Raw genomic sequence first — 21,370 nt, forward strand, 5'->3', positions numbered from 1 at the left:
GGGGGGACGCGGGCACCGGGCAAGGGGCAGTGCCCGCGGCCGCAGCTCGGGGGCCCCGGCGGCAGGGTCACCCCCGCGGGTGAGGGGGGTTTCGGCTTGTGGTGGCGCTGAGGCGGCGGGACCCCCACCAGAAAGCGCCCGTGGGGAAAGGTGCGGGGCTGCTTCTTGCTAAACGGCCTCTGCGCGGAGCGGAGGGGCAGAGCTCCTCCGGGGGAAGGCGCGCTCACTTTCTTTGTTAGCCGTAAACAAACCAAAGTTAATTTATTTATTTAGTGACACCCTAAGGAGGCGGAAGGGAAGTCATTAAGCAAGTCCTCAGCTTGATCAGTCAAAATTAAATGCATGGACTGCAGGCACTCCTGCAGTAATGCTGAAGGGCTGTGATGAAGGCAAATAAGAATAAAGATTGCTTAGATGCTTAAACTCGGTGTTTCCATATTTTACAGGTTTGGACTTAAGCGTACTGCACTTGAGCGGGTAAAGACATTTTCAGGAAATAACATCCCTGTAATATTTAATACCAAATTATCAAGGATGTATCTTCTCTCCAACGTATTTTCGGCCCAGCACAGCTTTTCCAGTACCTAACGTTTATCCAAATCACACAATGTTTGGTGCCCTCCTCTTGAAAACTTCCAGGACAAAGGTCACACACAGCCTGCGCTTTCAGGTTTGCCCTGCCATCAGTGGCAGTTGTATGCATGCTCATGCAATGCGCTGGCCTTTGCTGGGTTTAATACTTTGTGTAAGAGACAACGTTAGAGAAGCCAAGATTCACGTTCTTAGAGGACCCCGTGCTCTGCCCTTGTAGCAAAGGCAAGAGAGTCTGAGCAGACCTAGTGGATAAGCTAAGCACAATCAACATGCAATGTAGAAACATTACAATTACTTGAGGAGTAGGAAAATGAAAAACTTCTTTAATGAAGTTATTTACATGTAGTTTAAAGGGATTTACTTCTTTCTCTTCTAAGGAACTCTGTACTAAGTCTTGAATCAGCATTATATGGATGTGAGTGCTGGTCAATGAATAACTTTTAAGTAGAGCTATAAAATGAACCAGTTTTATTTCTCTGGCTCAGGAAGTTATTTTAGAAGGAAGGAATACATGTAAGAAACAAGATGTCTCATGCCGGGAGACGATACCAAGATAAGCCATACAGGCACCATCAAAACCATGGATCTGATAGATACGAGGAAGACAGAAGAACAAGAAAACCATACCTGTACAATGCAAGGTACATCTTTATCATCTTAAAGAAACATATCACAACAGGTCTATAATGTCTGTCATCTCCTTTGTTTGTTTTAAAATACCTTCTTATTGGAAAAAAAAGCATTTATTCAGCCTTGAAATCATGAAGCATGAGCATGCCATGTTTGGAACCAGGGGAGGCTGTTATACAGTGTAGAAATTTAATCTTTGTATTGAGCTCAAGAAGGGACAGAAAGACAGGCTGCATGACACAGAGAGAGATGTGAATTCCTGGGGTTATCTGGATCAAGCTGGGTCACAAGTAGGTGAAGTGTGGCCATGTGTCTTACTTGGTACAGTTCCTAAAGAGGCTGGTCAGCAGTGACAGCAAGCCATGGCTTGCCAAATGTGCATTGTTTACATGAGAATGTTATGTGACTGAGACCAGCCCAGAGACTTACTGAACTCTCAGGTTGCTGTTTGTATTAATCGAAAACAAAATTAATTTCAGTAGTCGCAGTCAATAAATGAGTACTTGTTTAAGTGACTAAAGCTCTTTGTGGCACTTGATAGTGTGACAACCCCTACCACTACAATAAGCAGATCAACTGATAGGTTTGGAGTGACAGTAAACTCAGGATATTACACTTCTTCCAGCCTGGACAGCCTACAGCATACTAGATGTGAGTTTAGGCTGTTTTGCTTTAAGGGCATGCCAGTGACTGCACTGTAGGAGAGGTCTGTAGCTCTGAACACCACTGGCAAATTGGCCGTGGCAGTAAAGTGTTCATCACTCCTATTTAGTCTTTGGGGGCATGATTGTAGGGCAATTTAAGGGTAGAGGCAAAGAGGGAGAGGAGGTAAATATAATTAAGATTATTGAAAAGCTGAAATACTGAAGTATTCCCTGGTAAGATGCATTTTAGCAGGAAAACCAGGATGAGAAAAAAAGCAGCAGTGTGTGGACTAGAAGGAGTACTTATGGCTAAGTATAAAACATTTGGATGGTGGTAATCCTGCTGTATTATGAAATAGCTAATGAATTTTTCTTCTGTCTCTCTTAAATCATGAAAAATTGGAGAGAAATGGAACAAAGGGCAGAGTAAGCTGAATGACTGTCCGTAGCAAAAGCAGAGATCAGGAGGGGATATAGTTAAATTGTCTAACATTAGAAGTGAGAGCAACAAATTCCAGTAATGTATTAATTGCACTGTGGAGAGGGAGAAAAAATAAGAGTTGGGTTTTGTGGGGTTATTTGTGTGGTGTGGTTGTTTTGGGGTTGTTTCTTGGTTTTTTTGTTTTTTTCATATACAGCATAATATAAGCAGTGTGTGAAAAGATAGCTATAAACTAAACCACCACTTCTTAATAAAGTGCTTCTCTGGACATCCTGTTTTTGCTGTTAGCTTTAAATGACTGGACATGTAGAGTGAATATTGGTGGCCGGACTGTAAAGACCAACAGACCATGCCTGTATCCACCAGGGATTAGAGGAAGGGGAGCTGCAGCTACAGATCTGTAATAGCCATGGAGATAATTAGAGTCAAGCTGAGAATCTGGGGGGCACCTGCCCTCACTACAACTAATTGAAAAGATTGTCCATCAGTTGTTTTCATGGAGTTTGGCTTAACCTAATAGCAATTCCTCAGCTCAGCTCTCACAACAAAACCAGCTGCTTTTGTAAGGAAATTTCACTGTTTTGGTGAAGACTCAGGCTGATTGACCAAAAGATCTTCAAATACTATAATGAAATAGATGGGAAGAGCTTCGTGGAAGCTGTAATTTGGGTGCCTAATGCTTTCATCCCTTAGGAACAAGACTTTCTAGCTAGAGTATTTCTTTTTCCAAATTCATCTCTGTCTGAAACTCCTATAGCAAGCTTCCTTTCATTGCTGAGGAGAAAGAGTTGCCTTGTCCAGAACTGGAAAGTCCTGAAGGAAGACAGGAGCAAAGGTGGTCAGAATAGGCCATTGTGAGAAAAAAAAGTCTAAAAGAAATAATTTTTTTTTTTCATAATTGTGCCCTGTTGATGAACATTAGGGGCGGTTTTGTTTTGATTTTTTTGTTTTGTTTTGTTTTCTGGCAAGTATCAGGATACAATAGAGAGAAGCAGCTGCATCAGAAGTACCAAAGGGATTGCTTTCAAGTTAACTGGAAGTCTTATAAATCACACAGCTTATTTAATTTATGTGACACAGCTGCGCAGGATGCTTTGGTGGTTGCACAAGACATGGGACAAAGGTCAGAAAAATCAGAAATGTTTCAGCCAAACAGAGCTGTTGGCAGCTACACGCAGAGATGTTAGCATTGGTCTTGTTATTGAACATCTTAATTAAAATGTAAAAACTACAAAGAACATGATTTAATGTAGATGAATGAGATAATATTTGTAAATTGAATCTGGAATTGGATGAAGATAAACCTTAGTGAAGTACAGTGATGCTAGGAAACGAAACTACAGCTGAAAATGCTGATCTGTGGATAAGAAATTCAAGATAAAAACTGCATAGAAGGCTTAAAAATAATAATGCTGAATGAGACTTAAAATATCCTTTAATAACAAAATCATCCATCTGTACCTTGAAAAAGGCAAGCTCCAATTCTCCTTCTAATGAGAGAGAACATTTGGATTAGACCACTTAAAAACCAATTTACAGCCAATGTTTCTTTTAACCTGTTATCTCACTTTAAAAAGGGCAAATTGCATGTTTCCCATAGAAGAATTTAAATCTCACCAACCTTAAAAACCATCAGGCTTCAGATGTGTAGCTGTATGTCATTACAGCAAGTGGACAAATCCATTTTGAAGTGTATGAATGAATCTGATCAGAGACATAAGAATTTATTTTTTGGGGGTCAATTTTAGATTCCTCTTTGAATATTAGCAAAGACCTCAAAAAAAGCCCTCAGAGAAATATTTAAATAGGCAATTTTTTCACCACTTTTGAAATCTTTATCTGCTTCTTTTAATAGCTTTCATTCTTCTTCTAAAAGGCATCTTTGTGAAACACGGTAATTGGAAGTACAAACTTGACAAAATGCTTACCCATTAAACAGTTATGCTACTTTACACATTTATTCTGTGAAAATATTTCTCATTTTTATTCTCTGGGCTGTGATGGACTAGTTAAAAACATTTGTTTTTCATGAAAAAGCTGTTGCTTGTTTTTATGGGAGCAGGAACTCTTCCCACACCCTCCTCCCTTCTACCTTTTTGCAAGTAACCTTAAACAATTCAGCCAGCCTATGCAGTGAGTGCACCCTTTTCCAAAATAAGAACAATCAAGTGCAAATATCCTTGTGAACATGGATTTATGCAAGTATTTGGATACTTTATTTCAAAACATGCAAGCAAAAAAAGATCACATACCTATGAAGCAGACTAGCTGGTTCCCCTAACAGGAGTGTCTGTCAGTTTCTCATGTTCTAATGTTCAGGAGAGAGCATGAGCTAATTAATATACATTAGTCTTTTACTCCATTGTAGGTCAACAGAAGACATCCAGGGTAGCCAGCACTCAAGGACTTCTACTGTTCGCTCAGACCTTTACTCTAAAACCTCAGTAGCAGCGCAGGAATATTTTGGCCCACCACCAGAGTGTTATCCTCCCAAGGAAACCTTGTCAATGAAGTGTTCAAAGGTATGCACAACAAGAGGTATGTGAGATTCTTATTGCCTGCCATCCACCCCTCTCCTTCCAAGGACTTGTCTTGGTTTTGGTTTCTGTCTTTAGGAAGTAAAGCTAGAGAAATAATTAAAAAAACAAAACAAAACTGAGAGCTAAAATTGCTGAATGGCATAACTGAGGGTTACTAGCATTTTAGGCATCTAAAGGCAAGATTTATAGAGATATTTAGACACTTGAAAATGCAGCTCCAGAATATACATCCAGAGCATCCGAGTGGGTGGTGTGTAATCACCCAGGGTGTACAGCAAGAGTTAACCTTTGGGATTTAGGAATAAAATAGATATTTGCATCTGTAAGCAATTTAAAGATGGCTGTTGAAGCTTTGATGCTAGTTTATTTCTGACATGTTCTTCTCAGACTTTTTAACAACTCTAAATTTAATTCAGTCATCACTGATACATCTTTATAAAGCAACATCGCGGGAGACAAAACTTTTGTGGACATGAATTCAACAAAACGGCTCTTGAGAAATAACTTGGGTTTTTAATAGCTTGAAAGTGACTACAACAATCAGAGAGATGAACATTAATGTGGGAGGAAATCAGCCTTAACACTTGGTAAACTCATTTCCATAAACTGAAAAGAAATTCCATTAAAATATCCATTACTCCTTTAGAAGTTTTTCCTCTTCTAGACTATGAGCATTCTCACCTTGTTTGTAGGAAGGACCCACTGCAGTCCGAGTTGAAACTTGCAGCTAGGCACAAAGTCTTTGGTTGAAGTCTATAAACAGCCTTTCAGTGTCTTCCAGCAGAGAGACAAATGAAGAGTTTATTTGTTGGAAGTCAATTAAAATACATAATGTTAGATTATTTCTCCACTCCATGAAGGAAAGTTAAATAACACACTCAGTTTGCTCAATATTTCTCTGTATGTGAATATGTGAACAGTTTAAAGAGTGAGGTGAACTATATTCTCTTATAAGTATGTCCTGTGTATTTGTACGTGGTTTGTTTTTCATCTCGAGGAGATTCAACTCAACAGTTAGTAGAGCATATTTAATGATACAGAGCCATATTGATACTTTGTCAGGGATTAAATTGTATCAGCAGTTTCTTCTTCAACAATACTAAATTATTTTAACTTGTCCGAGAAACTCTAGAAAACTTCATGCCTTATTTTATCACGGCATTTCTTACAGAAAAATGAAGTGGCAAGTTATTTTTAGTTTTTAGTTTCACTGGTTGTTTAGACATGGGTAGCTTAATATGACTTGCTGTGTTTTTTTCCCCTGCATTTGCTTCTCGTTATTTCAGTGCATTAAACATCATTAACATTTTCAAAATGTCCTAGTTTTGGATGCATCAGTTGACGATGATGATTTCACTCCCACCCCTCCCCCAGGTATTGCTCAGTATTTTCAAAAAAATTAATGTCTGATCTTGCAGTGGAGGAGGGAAAAGAGATCATGTAGAAAATAAACCCTTTTATTAGCAGTTTTATTTCAAAAAATGAAAATATATTGGAGGTTGATTAGACTATAAGAATGTTACTCCACTGTTTTAATTTTGAAAGTACAAAGATTTAGTAGAATTTCCTAGAATTGTTTTGCAGAATACTGTATTCCCTGCAGTCATAATAAATATTGTAAATGAAAAGCTATATGAATTGTAGCTTGCATGTACTGACTTAGTAAACAACTTCTTTACAAATTGAAAGTTCCTGTAAATACTTCTTGACCATCTCTTTTGCCAGTGATTTATCAGCAATCTGGTGAAATTCCCCCTTCCCAATCACCACAATTCTAAAATAAACTAGTATCAAATAAAGCTGGGAAATCAAGTGATGTACCAGTCTTTTCCAAAGCAACAACTGAAATGTAAACCTTAGTTTCTGACTGTGCATCACTCTACTTTCACTATGATTTGTTGTTTTTTTTTTCTTTTTGACCAACAAATATACTTATGTTCTTTGTACATGTTGACCAGTTTGGCAAACTAGAGAGGAATTCTAAACAACCAGAGCTCTGAAAAGTATTTCCTTCACCTAGAAACTGCCCTCTTCATCCGTGCTTTTCACTAGCAACATCCCAAAAAGCTAAAGCTGAGTTTCAGAAATAGGCAGTTATGTTTGCAGGGATCCTTTGAACACTTTAGCTGTAAGCAGCAGCAGAAAAAGGGACGTTGTTCTCCTGTCTTTGTTATTCCCACCTTCCCTCCCCGATCCCCGTCCCCTTTTGTTTCCCTACAACCACATTAAGAAAGTAAACTCTACCCAAATATAATGGAAGAAACAACCAATGCTGATCCCTTTTGTCAGTAGGAAAATTTGATGCCATTTAAGAAGCTTCAAAACATTCTGATCCTTTTTAATCCTTTCATCTTCAAAACAGAAAGAAAAAAGTCTGTTTAAATGTTATATGAGAAATACCTATTCAAAGCCGTTCAGGTGTGATCCCGTGGCTAGCAGTGCTGGATCATACAGGCACCTCGTAACACGTCCTCTCAAACAGTGTACTAGGGTGCAAATTTAGGAGGACCATCAGAGTTTGGACCAGTAGAGAGTGAGCTGTCCTCTGGAAAACTCTACAAACTTCAGATTGGTGGAATTATTTGAATTGGAAAACTGCATTCACTTCTGGTTTTTTTAATACCTCTTTACAGAACTATCAAATTTGTTTAATCATTTTCTGAATCCCCTTTTGAATGTTTGGCCTCCACGTTATTTTATGGCAAGGAGCTCCACAGTTGTGCCGCTTGAAGAAGTACTGTTTTGTTCCTTAAAATATGTTAAAGAAGGTGTCTCTGATTCTGGTGGTATTCAAAATACCTAACGATAATCTCATGTATTCACCTTCTCCATGAGATTTATGATTAAATTTTAGAGCGAAGTCTTCCCTTTCTCCCTGTCACTGTGCTCGTATTACTTCTTCATAGATTGGAGAATAGTCAGTTCTGTTCCTATCAATGAGTGAAGCCTCTCCAGTTCTGGTTAGCTTGCCAGCCTTATACATTTTCCAGATCCATCATACCCTTCTGAGATGGGCTGACCAGAACCGCACTCAGAATTCAGGATAAATTCCCAAAAGAATCAGACATCTGTATAAAGGTTCAGGTTCTGTAGTCCTATCCCAGTGCTTCCTAGCTTTTCATGTGGTGTTTGACTATCAGTAAACATTGACCTGAAGTTTTCAGAGAAGGCTACCTAATGTCTTTCCTGAGTGGAAACTATTTGTTTAGAGCCCATCTGTGTGCTCTGAAGATGGGGGGATGAGTGTGTACATGCATGAAGTGTCAGGGTGCTTATTAAGCGCTGATTTCGTTAATTTCTCATTCAAGAGCTTGAGCTCTCACCAGCCTACCAATTTTAGAATTGGCAATCATGAAGAATTTTTTGTGATTATTGTTAAAACAGACTTCACCATCTCACACTTCAATCTTTTCAGTTCGTTAGTCTGTTTATCTACCGTAGTTTTTTTGGTGTGTACTTTTGAGCTGAATCTCTTTGGAGTCCCTACTTACAGCTTTTTGGGCCATGTTGCAGAGCAGTCTCAGGATGCACAAACTGTATTTCCTTCAGATAAAACTAAACGAGAGAGTGAGCTGTAACTAACAGCAGGCCCTGTGTCCTTTGGACCAAACTAGAGCTGAAATGAAGTACCCCAGAAAATGCCTATCGTGTATTCCTGAGGTCAACTGTTTAACTCCACAGATCCACTCCCATTGTACTGCTAACATGGGCATAACTAGTGACAAGCAGCACAAAACAGACTTCCCTCTTAACTCTGTTTGTTTGAAAACTGGTTGTTTCCTCTTTTTATTTTCTTTTAACCACTGCTAACCTGTGAGAGGATCTTTGATCTCACTGGACCTTATGTCATTTAAAAGCACTCCCACTTGGCTTGCCTTTCTTCATATATCTGCTGGTTCTTTCAAATTACTTCCCTCTAACAAATTTTTGAGTTTTCCTTACTATGCTATCTTTATGTCTAGTTTCTATATGTTTTTTTTGGTAGGGACATCATGGATCTGCAGATTACAGATTCAAAAGGCAACAGAAACACTGAAGTCTGACACCTTCTGTTCCTGTAGTAGTGAAGGAGACTTAAGGAACAGCTTATAGATTGGTGGGAAGCTGCCTAGGTGCTCTATAATTATATGAGAATTGGAAATAAACTCTTCATGATAAAGATAAACCTTTCATCAACTAAGGAACTACTGCTTGCAATAACCATTTCTTACAACTTGTACACAATAGTTGAAAATTACAAGAGTTTTGGTAAAATTTCTGTAGTTCTCTCTTCTATGTAGAAAAGCTACATTAGCAATCATATTTGCCTTTCAAAGGACATCACCCCCCACCCCACTCACCCCCGGCCCAGGGTCCTTTGAAAATACAACCAGATTCAGTGCTTTTGGTTACCAGAGGGAATGAGAGGTGTGTTCAAGGCTGGCTGCCATGCTGCTTCCCTCACCTTAGAGTAAAACCTGAGTCAAACACAAGAGTGAATTGCTGATCTTCAATTGGTCATAGATATTTGGTCACTTGACCTTGAAAACTTTTCTTTTGATGATGTATATTGGTCTGAAAGAGCTAGAGCAATGCAATTTCAGGATAATGCTTCCTTTAGTTTTGCTTGAACAGTGAAGGTAAACTAAGTTTCTCCCATCTTCGGTCAGTACGTGACTCAGGAAATGCCTGCACTTTAGCCCTATATGGAATTGTACTGTGCTGGTCATAATTTCTGAGCTAATAACTTTTTTTTTTTTTAATTCTTCAACCCACTTGGCATTTAAGGAAGACAGCACTAAAAAGGTTTGTGGCGGAGCAAGGATAATTGAATCGCTGTTCTTTGCTGTCATGAATACAGCTTTGCGCTTTGCACCATGAATAGTGTCAGATTTCTTAAGCATATTGTAGGCACTTCCAAACAATCATGCCTTTAGCCTACATCCTAACATCCACAGTTGTTAAAGCCTTCCGACCAATTTCCTCTCAGAAAAAAAAAAGCATTATGGTTTGTAAAAACAAGAAAAGTCTCCAATTTCAAGCATAGCCAGGAGGAAATATCAAACTGAATTTATTTGGAGGAGGAAATAGAATTAGGGAGTAACAATGACTTTCTCCAGGATATATTCATGCATTAACAAGCCAGCATTAATTCAAATGTAAACATCTATCAGCTTTTGTTTTTATAAAACACAGTTGAACTTTTTTCCTGTAGCTATGCATGCTGGCAAATACTCATAGACTGGAAAAAATACTGAGATAAAAAGTCACCCCAAGTACAGGGTTCACATTAGTAGACACTCGGTTTGAGTTATGCCATTGTTTATAACTATTATACTGCTGTTTTTATGTTGCTCAGTTATAATACATCCTGATACCTTAGTTCTTGGAGTCAGACATGGGAGCAGGAGGGGAAGAACATTTTGCAAAGCACCTGTATCCCTTCCAGTGCTATGGAGATGTTAGGGGAGAGTCGTGGTCTGCAAGAGGCATTGGGCTGAAGTCAAAGACCTTCTGGAGCTTCAGTTATGAATGTTCAAAAACACTGAAGGGCCTTTAAATGTGCATAATGCAGGTAACTTCGTGGATGAAAACAAGCATTTGAAAAGTCCGTTCAGCTGCACGTTAGATCTTTTCAGCAGTGGTCAGCAGGACACCTACATTTCTGTGGAGACACCCAATAGGATTAGAGACAGCTTCATTTTTCAGTCACCATCTTCACATTTTGCCCCTACAGTCTGCCATGCTTAGCTCCTGTAAATGGTGCTCAAAGCTGTCATACACTGTTCCTGTGGCAGTTAGTTTCAACATATTTCTGCTGTAAGAAGGGATCACTAAGGTCCCCTATAGTCTCATTGTAATTACATGGCTTCCGCCTCCTATATGTTACTAAGTATATTTTAAATACAGTGTGACTAACATACAGAATTTGCCATCAAATTTTAATCTTGTAATTGTGAAGACAGAGGATATTAGTAGTGGGAATTGGATGGTGCTGTACAGATTAAAATAATCCCAGTTATTCAAAATGCTTAATTAAAATTGCACAGTAATAAGATACAGTGACAGAGCTGCAGGTAACATCCCTGTTCTGAAGTTAAAGTGTTTCACTTGGAGGCAAGTCCTCTTTGCTGAAATGCAAATAGCAAAGAGCAGTTAGCTCTATAAAAACATGCAGGGGAGCTACCCTCGTTGCAGATGCCAAATGTTACCTTTACAAAACTGTTGCTGTGCCAGCATATGAGACTCCACTCTGCCCACGTGTTTATATCAGATTTTTTTCATCCACCTTTTGGCATTGTGCTAACATGTACACTATTGTTTTTAGGGAAGGGAGAACTACAACTGAGAAGACTCACTTAAGTTGGCAGGGGAAGATACGGGCAAAGTTGATGTTAGCTGTTAGGTATGTGTTAGACTCTAGTCCGTGCTTCCCTACTGGGAAATCTGGAAGCCTGTTCTCTACCAGTATAGAACAGGAGTTGCACCATCTTTCTTTTAAGACCACTGGGTTTGTCTTCCCACATCTGCAACAAATTCTGGGAACTAAGAAAAACTCTTCTCTTTAAAAAGTGGATCTCAAAGCTAATTGATACAGTAGACTGACTGTCTACTAAATGTAGCTCTTTCTTGAGCAGGTGATCTTACCTCACTTAAAGGAGAAAATCCACCCAGTCAGGAATGTTGCTCACCAAGTGTGACAACTGACAATTGATAAAGTGAATGAGAAGCTCGGGTTCACAGGTGCCTCCAACCTGACCTACTCTCCACTTCAGCCAGACAATGATTACTTACAGAGCAATAACACCCCAATCTTTGCACTTTCTGAAGACGGCTCAGTTTCAGTTCAAACAGAGGGAGTGGCTATGGAAAGTTGGCATAAGAAACAGGAGTGTTTCATTGTTTTCTGAACTCTTTAAAAAAAAAAAACCTGCAAGTCTGTTTCGATACCAAGATGTTGACTACTTGAAAGAACTATGTGTACATTAGGAAGAAAAACGTCTGTTTACTGGAACACAGAACATAAGGTGACTGTGCAGAGACCTACCAGTGCTACAAATACATGTACAGCCTTTTACAGGCATTGTATTTAAATCACTATTGCCAAGTGTTACAGTTTAATGCAAGACCTTTTGCTTCCCACCGTCTCCAAAATTTTGGAAGATGACTCATGCTCAGTTAACAGGAGAGAAATAAAGAACATGCTAGAAGTAATGCTTTAAAGAACTACTGGGAACAAGAACAAGTAAACCAAAGCTGTTGTTCCCAGACAGAGGCTTGCCTGTACTGAAACTGTGTCTCGGTGGCAAGTAAATCTTAGTGTCATACAGTGGTGGGAAACTATGGGGATAAAGGCTGATGCAGTAGTTCTACAAATTAAGTCCACCCTTTCCTATGAAAATTGGACAGCACTGTTTAGAGGATGGGAGGGTATTAAGCAGAAGGAATAGAGCAAGTGGGACGGTAGTGCTTTTAAGGGATGATGATACACAGAAAAAACAGGACAGTACATTTGGATCTGAGCACTCTGACTGTGAACATAAGGTTTCTCTGAACCATCAAAAACAAGGCTGGTCATCCTTTGAGATTTTCTGATGGAGTGATTGTCTTGACTAAAGAGGGGCAACTTATTAGAATAATAATGCTGCTTTCTAGAGCACATTTAATTTTCCTAGATTTTTTCCATCGATTTCCAGAAAGATGGTTATCTCAAATGAGCATAAATGTGTCGGGCACTTACATGCCATTTAAATTCAGTTGGCTCCAAGTACGCAGTTCCCTTGGGTCCTTTGAAAAGCCAAGATTCAGTAAATAACTGTTGGTGCTACATTGCCTAACGCTCGTGTTTTAGGGTTGGGTTGTGGTTTTTTCCACCTTTGAACATTACTCCATTAGGGAGATTTTAGCATAACTCAGTGAAAGCTAAATCCTGCCACTGGCTGAAGAACACAGAGACCTACAAAAACAATGGTGGGGTGGGGGCTTGGGGGCCATTTGTTTGTTTACAGCAAAGCTGTGTAATGCCCTGATCTTGCATCAGTGAAGTTGGTTGAGTTCTTGTTACTGATTTCAGTAAGATCTTTCTTTGTACTGGTACATATAACTGGAATAATACCATTGGCAAGATATTTTAATATTTTGCATCCAGATTTAATATTTTTAATCTGTTGCAACTCTTGTCTCCATTTCATTTCCTTTGTTCAGTTCTCCACTTTTTTGGTTCCTCTCCACTTCTGTGACATTTTTTGTCGCCTTCTAAAAGCAGAACAACCCCCCTCTTTCCTCTGGTGTTTTCTCTTCCTTCTGCCTTATATATTCTTCCCACCACCGACTCAGTTCAGCAGAGAGGTGACCAAAGCTGCATGTTGATCTGTGCCTTTACTCTCTGGGGTTTGCCAAAACTGCACCAGCAAGAGAAGTTCAGCATCTGAGATCCTTTTCAGGACTGTCTGCTGCTTTTGTAAGTCACTATATATGGTCAAAATACTTGTCTGCTCCTTTGGGGGGGAAAAAAAATTACCTCTGAAAAGCAGAAAGCTACCCAAACTGGGAAAAAACCCAAAAGACAGCTTTTAGTGAGAACGGCTGGGAGAATGGTTTTTAATATATGTGTTGTAGTCTCTCATTCCTTTCTTCCCTTCTCCTGGAGTGATCCCTAATGTGATGTGGCACAGGGCTACTGGTCTGTGTGGCTCCTGGCACTGCTGCCCTGCCGCTGGGGTTGAGGTGTCCAAGAGGGGCAGCTGGGCACCCCTGGTCTGGTAGTACATGGTCTGCAAAGGAAGCAGGGGGAGAAAGCAAGCCGGAATGGAGAATGACAAACATAAAATATCATAGAAGTACAGGATGTTAACTTAAGAGGAGGGAATGATATCAAAAGATATGGGAGAGAGAGTCCATGTGCACTCAACAGAGGAAAAAAGTGATTACTGAGCCAAGACACAGTGGAGGGAGACACTTTGAACACCTCCTCCACTAGTCAGGCCCTTGTGGGGTCAGAGGAGTTCAGCAGCAACAGCTATTAGAACTGACTGTCCTACAGTTCGCTTCTTGTCAGCTGCAGAAACAGAAACAAATGTGAATTGACCATTTTACTTTATGTACACACGTACGTACACACCTGAACAGTGGGGCCATCCTGTCACAGTGCCTAGGTGAAAAAGCCTCTTCATAGCTTCCAACACATGAAACTTGAGCACACAGTTGAGTTACTGGGTACCACAGACTCAGCCACAGTGTAGTTTTATGAGGCAGAGCATGCAGATTTAACAGCTCACCTCACCTGAAAAGGAGAGTTTCTGGTCTTTCTCTCATCCCGACTGTGTTATTTTCCCTGCTAAACTCATGCCAGCACAATTGCTCATCAGATACACCATGAGTCACTTTGAATTGCTAAAGTTGCAGGAAAAAACAACAGCACACAAGAAGAGAGTTGAATCGTTTCCTGCTATTTTAATTTATTAAAACAGCTCTTGGAAGGGCCTAATGCTAGGCTGGAGTTATTACTGGGCAGGGGAGAATAGTGGTGACTGCCCAGGCAAGGGTAGGAGGCGATAGAGTAAGGTGAGCTGCCAGTGGATCTGTGCCCTTAACAACCTGCCTGGCTGCTTTGCTGAAGGTTTGAGCCCACCATTTGATAGAAGACAAAACCCCTGACCAGTGGGTTAATACCATGGCAATAGACCAGCATGCACTGGGTATAGAAGGGAAAGGCAAAGTAAAAAGTTGGGCCCCTCACTACAAAAAGGACATGGAATGACTCGAGTGTGTCCAGAGAAGGGCAACAAAGCTGGTGCAGGGTCTGGAGCACAGGTCGTACGGGGAGCGGCTGAGGGAACTGGGGGTGTTTAGTCTGGAGAAGAGGAGGCTGAGGGGAGACCTCATCGCCCTCTACAGCTCCCTGAAAGGAGGCTGCAGAGAGCTGGGGATAAGTCTCTTTAATGAAGTAATAAGCGATAGGACAAGAGGGAATGGCCTCAAGTTGCGCCAGATTTAGACTGGATATTAGGAAGCATTTCTTTCCAGAAGGGGTTGTTAGGCGTTGGAATGGGCTGCCCAGGGCAGTGGTGGAGTCCCCATCCCTGGAGGTGTTTAAGAGTTGGGTTGACATAGCGCTGAGGGATCTGGTGTAGTTGGGAACTGTCAGTGTTAGGTTAATGGTTGGACTAGGTGAGCTTCAAGGTCTTTTCCAACCTAGATGATTCTGTGAATAGTAGATTAATAGTATAAATTGAAAGGCAGCTGTTTGTTACAGCAGGAAGCCTACTCACAGCAAAAGAAGACTGAATTCAAAGGTAGTTAACAAGTATGATACGCTGAAGTGAAGTTGCTATCCATTTGTAATAGTTTTAAGCCCTGCTGGGACCGGAGACCACGTTGCCGTTGTCCCTCCCCCACCCTTGGACACAAGTAGGGCACAAACCCCGGGTTAAAATAAGAAGAAATTTAATACAACAGTGTGATAAACGATCTGAACAACAACAATAGCGATAATAACAACAACAAACAGTAATAACAGTAAACAAGACAAAAGATATATAGAGAAATATCGCAAGGATAGCCTGCCGCACACGTGTTCCCCATCACCAAAGCCACAAAGGAAAAAGCTTCCCACGCTGCCAGGAGATCCCTTCTCCCTCCCTGCTGAGGAAACTTAACCCTATCCTAGCTGAACCAGGACACCATTGCAGGTTTAGATTTTATGGAATGATGAAACAGTTCTCTGGAAGGCTCTGACAGCACTCACTGTCTTTTAGGTTGTAGCCATTCTCTTCACTTTCAGTGCTGAAAAGCAGTAAAGGGAAGATGCATGGGAAAGGAAATCAAAATCCGGGAGCCCAGACTTGAGTCTTGTTACTTGCTCAGTATAGAGAGGATTAGGTCCCAAAGCCAGCTGTTCACTGTGCTAAATTTAATACAAATCAGTAACATTTTAGATATATCCCAAGATTTTGAACTTGAGAAAGGAAAAAAATAACCAGACCAGTGGAGTTCTGAAATTTTCAGACCTCTTCCTGTCATTTTACACTCAAGTCTTGCAGAGCGTTCATTGCGTGGGATTAGGGAATAGTTGTAGAGGTAAGTAACTTCCCTGTAGGAAGACCTTTTGGCAGTCTGTTTTCTGCAGCTATAACTCTTAAGATGATGTAGCTAACTGGTCTGTGAAAGCAAGAGTGGCAGCACAGACTCAGAAGCATGACTTTTAACTCAGCCCTTTCTGCCAGCAGTACACTGCTTGATGTAGGTCACTGCTAGTAGGTGTATGTTAGCATTCCTTGACAGAGCTAAGATTCAAAATTTAACTGTCCTTTTGTTCCTTATTTCTCAAGTCTGTCTATCCTGTTTATACTAGTACAATAGGATTTGGTATCAGCTTGTAACTGTCACAGATCAAGGTTGCATGAGGTTTTTAGGCTGCCTGGGTCAAGATCTGAACATACTGTAGGGCTTAATATTTCCCTTAAAGCCCTGATGATTGTAAAAGGCCTTAGGGATTTCCACTAATTGTCTGCTTTCACAAACCCTACTGGCTGTTGTCATAGTCCTGTAATTCACAGCTTCATTCTACATGCTGCTTATCATTTTATGATTTTCTTTAATACAGGAAGCTTTTTTATTGCACTTTTAAAAAAAAATATGATGCAAATAACTGTGGAGTAACTGTTAATGAACCTGTCTCCATTGTTTAGCTACTCTAATCAATTCTACAGCAGGCATGTGTGAAAACTGTGCAGGTACGTATAAAACCTGTCCAACCTGAATGCCCTGTCTAAGGGAATTTTTCACGCATGCCATCTACTGCTGCAGTTCAAAATACAGTAGGCCGACATTGATCATATTTGTCATCTCATGAGCACAGCGACACATTCTGCCAGCCCTACTGTGGTACCAGCAATCAGCTCAGTGAAGGAGTTGCATACAGAAACATAGAGAATATGAGAATACATAGGAAGTTTTGGAGCAATGTCATTGAGGATTGTGCTAAATTATAAATGTGGGGAGGTTAGCAGCAGATGCTGACTACTTTGACAGCAGAAAATTGCCTTTTCTAAAGCTCAGCAAGGTGATGTACAGGAAAATTTGATGCTCAGGGGGTCAGAGTGCCTCACCAGTCATAGATGAAAAGGAAATTCTGAAAGCAGCATAGAAGAAAGCTGACTGGTCATGAATTCCCAACTTCCAAGTTCTCAAAGATATTTAAAATTTATGTTTCCCTTAATCAACTGGTCTTTCCTCCCTGTAGACTTGTAAGAGCCACTTCCTGATGGACCATCTATTAAATCAGTAGTCAGCCCTTAAAAAGGGAAGTGGCCTTCTGTGTCCAACACTGTCCAAGGGCCCTGAGGACCTAAATTGACTCCCTGTATTTGGAAGGCTCGACCGAGCAGACAGAAAATATCTGATCCAGTTCCAATGAATGTCCTGTACAGCTATTACACTTTCAAAATATTCTGAACAGTCCTGGTGAAGTGATGACTCTGTACCTATTAAAAACATTGAGTCTCTTGGCTGCAGTGTTTGAATTTGGTACAAGGAGTTCTAAATCCTATCTAAAGGACCAAGATGTAAATTTCTCTTTACCTTTAGCTTCACAGATATTTCCTTTGAAATATTTGAAGCCTCCTGAACAGATTTGATAACCAGCAGAGTTATTGCCTTGTTTCACAGGAATTGTGCAGAGGAGTCGAGGAAAAGGCATGTTGTCATGCAGAAACCAGAGAATCATAGAATGATTAGGGTTGGAAGGGGCCTTAAAGATCATCTGGTTCCACCCCCAGATCAGGTTGCCCCATCCATCAGCATCACCTCTGAAGAACACATACATAGAACTGCACGCTTAGTTCCTCCTCAACAAGAGCACTTTGTCTTCTCTGCCTGCTCTACCTAGGGTTTTTTAGGGTACGAAATCTGTATGTATGCACTTGGGTATGTGTGTGTGTGTGTGTGTGTATATATATATATACACATGTACATATATATACACATGTACATATATATACATACATGTACATTTTATATATATATATATGTACACACACACAAACTGAAACATGCTGAGCCTCAGGTATTCTATTCCAAAGTATTACCACCATTATCACTGCTCCCCTTTGTGCTTCTGGGATGGTTTGCAAGGCCACGATGTGAATGTGTGCCTACCTACAGAAGTAAGGGGACAGTCTGGGTACAAGGGAAGCAGGAACTCCTGTCAAACCATTGCGAGAGCACCTTCCTGTGAAGCGCAACCAGCAGCAGGAAGGTGCTTGTTATCTCAGCCCTCTGTGGAGAGAATAAGAATGGGCAGAACGGGAATATCCAATAATCCTTCATGGTGGTTGTCACTGGCTTTCTTTGGTTTGAAGCATCTGGCAGCACAAGAGAGGAATTTGTCTAATTCCCCTGCGTGCTGCTGCAGCCCTTTCTTTTCAAGCCTGTACAGCCTTGACAGCAACTGAGCCATTGCTCAAATGGCATGCTGATCAATGTTAGCAGCATAAAATGAAAGTCTGTATGCAAATCACAGATCCTGCCCTATTTCAAAGGCAAATATAGGACCACTGTGTCAAGCATCTTACGTTCTTGGCTGTTGGACTGCAATGGAATAATAAGATTCACGATCCTGTAATTAACTTCAGGACTTGAGGACCAACATGCGTGATACACTAGGGGTTTTCATTTCCCAAATAGGCAACTCTAGCTATGCCACGATTGAACATCCGTCATGTTTACTAATCTTAGTCTGACCCCTAGTGAGCTGTCACAGAATAATCAGATTTATCTAACATGCTGCATCTTCCTGACAGGCAACTACCACAAAAAGAAGTAATTTATTCACTTTTTTTTTTTTTTCTTAAAAAACCTTGGTTACATTTATCAGTAGCATAACATAAGGAAAAGAGGAGAAGAGTCAGCTCAGAAGTCATAAGGCTCTCTTCTGAAGGTGGGGATGTAGAAGATACCTGGTATCAGATTCACTTAACTTCTCTCGCATATAAGGTGGTTTTTGTCTCCTTCCCCTCCTTCTTTTTTTGTGCAATCAGGAAATTTCTTCAGATTTATGAAGAGATTTTTATCTCTGAAGGAGATGAAGTGGAAGTTGCATTTGGTTAGATAATAAATTTAAATTATTAACACTTAGACAAAAAAGGGTGTAAGTTAAAACAGTAAACACATTTTAAAGGACCTAAATAACTTGCACAGTTTTTAAACCATTGGAAGCTTCTAGGTTTTTGTCAGCTTTAACCTCAGAATTTTGTTCATACTGGATATTTCTTGCTCAGTGTGTTTATGCCAAGTAGTTACAGGCCAAAATACAATCATTGTGTGCTTGCTTTGGCAATAACACAAGCACGGTAAAATTTTTATGGATTTCTTTCCCCGCATGAAGATCCATTTATCAAGCACACTGACAAATTAAAAAAAAAGTAATTTGCCCAACCTCTGAAATGTACCCATGAGAGCTCATGCTTCTTTTTTTTTTTTAAAGCAGCACTCTTCTGTAGCTGCAGCCAAGGGGACCATCTCAGTAACAGTGCTGTCTTTGCGTATGGTTTTCACATACTTCTGTCACCCCCAGTTTGCATAAGACATGATTTTGACACCTGTTCCCATCTCTCTGCTCCTTACAGGTATTTTGAAGTTTGTGGAAATCGCGGTTAACCTCCTGGTGCTGGTTTGTGTGGGTGCTGCCCAAGCCTCTGTTGCAGGCTTCACCTCCCTTGGTGGCTTTGGCACTGGATCCTTTAGCCTGAATTCAGCCTATAGCCCCTTTGAGGGCACGGAGCTCCAGGAGGTGAGGGAGCTGGACATGCAGTTCACCCAGATGAGAGCCCCTTGCGTGTATGGCGGAGTAGCCTTCAGTTTAACAGCAGCAGCACTTACCCTTGTCTTCCTTGTCGTGGGGGCAAAACCCATCCAGCAGCTCAGGATGGGGCTGCTGGCAGGCGAATGTGCCTTCAACCTGCTGGCCGGCATGGCGTACATTGCAGCGGTCAGCCTCTACCTGCATTTTGTCAGTCAGGTGAACTCCACGGAAGTTTGTAAGAGGCGTGAGAGGCTGTACGCACGCCGTGGTTACACCTCCATGAACTGCGTAGTCCAGGGCGGTGACGCAGCTGTTGGCCTTTTTGGCGTTGCTGCTGCCTGTTTGTATGTTGCGAGCTTTGTGGTCTGCGTCCTTGCTATCAGAACTGTCCGGGCCTTCCAGAGCCACACGACCAAGGCTCAGCATAGCCCCAAAAGCATCATTAGAGACAGAAGTGTCCAAAACCACCATGCTGCCCACAGGCCCTCTGAAAGCTCCCACAACATCCAGGCTCTTGCCATGTTAGTGTGAAGTCAGCTCTGGGACTGTGCCAGAGAGCTGGAGCTTCAGCAAGGGACAAGACGCAGGGTGTTGCATGCTAAACAGGCGACCAGTCCACAATGCATCATCCTACAAGGTGCTGAAGTGTGTATTGAATCACCAAATGTAACAATACTGCTGTAACACAATGTAATAAAATTGATGTTGAGCAGATGTTTTAACAAGGTTTTTTGCATCAGTCTCTCAAGCTGGACTCCTGCATTTAAAATGTGTTTGACTGTAATGTTTCATCCTGCATCCTGCACAGAGGAAATCCAAACAGCAGTGGGCTCTTAACGGGTTGCAACTGCAGTGCTGCCAGACTTGTGCAAACCCACCACATCCTTTCCTCTGCCATGAGGTAAGAAATTCAGTACACAGCTAGAGTGGGCAGCCTTCAACTGATCCTGTGCCTACTGATGCATCCTATTGCCTTACGCCACACTGCTCACAAAACAAAGGACACTGAATGCTTTTCTGAACCACTGCCGAAGCTACTCGAGACCCGTTTCATTTGGACTAGTAAAGCGCTTTATCTTTTGAGGCATAGGGGTCGATACATGCGAATTGTGCTCCCTGAGGAATGCTGCTGGAAGGAACCAGTTGCAATTTCAAAGGTAGCATTTAGGTCCTCCTCCAGTTCCCTGCTATGTTTTCCCCATCTCACAGAATGCAGATCAGAACCTGAGAGGCAGTACACTGGTCGGCTATCAGTAAAGATACTGCTTGCTTCTATAACCACCTAAACAAGCTTTGGCTTATTGACTGCAAAGCCAGTGGTGGGCAGAGCCTGAGTCAAGAACATGCTGGCTGCCCTGGAATTTTCCATGGGAATGCTGTAACAGTGACAGAAAGTACGTGTGTCCTTCCAATGTCTTAACACACAAAGCATGAATGAACAGCAGTAATTGTATGCCCTCAGGGTTGAGAAAATATATTTGAGAGAACATCTTTCAAGAATCCTTTCTTTGAGGCAGATGAAATAGATCACTGGTCTTCATAGATGAGAGAGTGAGGAAAAAAAGGCTGCTCTTGAAGTACGTAAGATTGGTCAGCTTGAGAGGAGGGAAGAGGCAATTTTGATTCTGGCTGTGTTCACTCTTTTCAGTTTTGCCTGACTCGGAGTCATTGCCCAGATTAGGCTCTTTTGAACCATAGTAGAGCTTATTTATTGTATACTTCATATATATATATATAT

The 21,370-nt window shown here is 41.1% G+C and overlaps 1 protein-coding gene across 1 annotated transcript; it reads left to right on the plus strand.

Annotated features, from left to right (window-relative positions):
- The first annotated feature begins 60 nt into the window (after window positions 1-60).
- LOC113477396 (MARVEL domain-containing protein 3-like) lies at window positions 61-20,339 on the plus strand. Its single transcript, XM_026843706.1, has 4 exons — window positions 61-150; window positions 1,080-1,235; window positions 4,679-4,848; window positions 19,457-20,339. The coding sequence occupies exons 2-4, from the start codon at window positions 1,120-1,122 to the stop codon at window positions 20,161-20,163; spliced, it is 993 nt and encodes a 330-aa protein (XP_026699507.1). The 5' UTR covers window positions 61-150; window positions 1,080-1,119; the 3' UTR covers window positions 20,164-20,339.
- Window positions 20,340-21,370: the final 1,031 nt, after the last annotated feature.

This window comes from Athene cunicularia (genome assembly GCF_003259725.1).
Source record: "Athene cunicularia isolate RWA chromosome 2 unlocalized genomic scaffold, athCun1 chr2_part1, whole genome shotgun sequence".
NCBI lineage: Eukaryota > Metazoa > Chordata > Aves > Strigiformes > Strigidae > Athene > Athene cunicularia.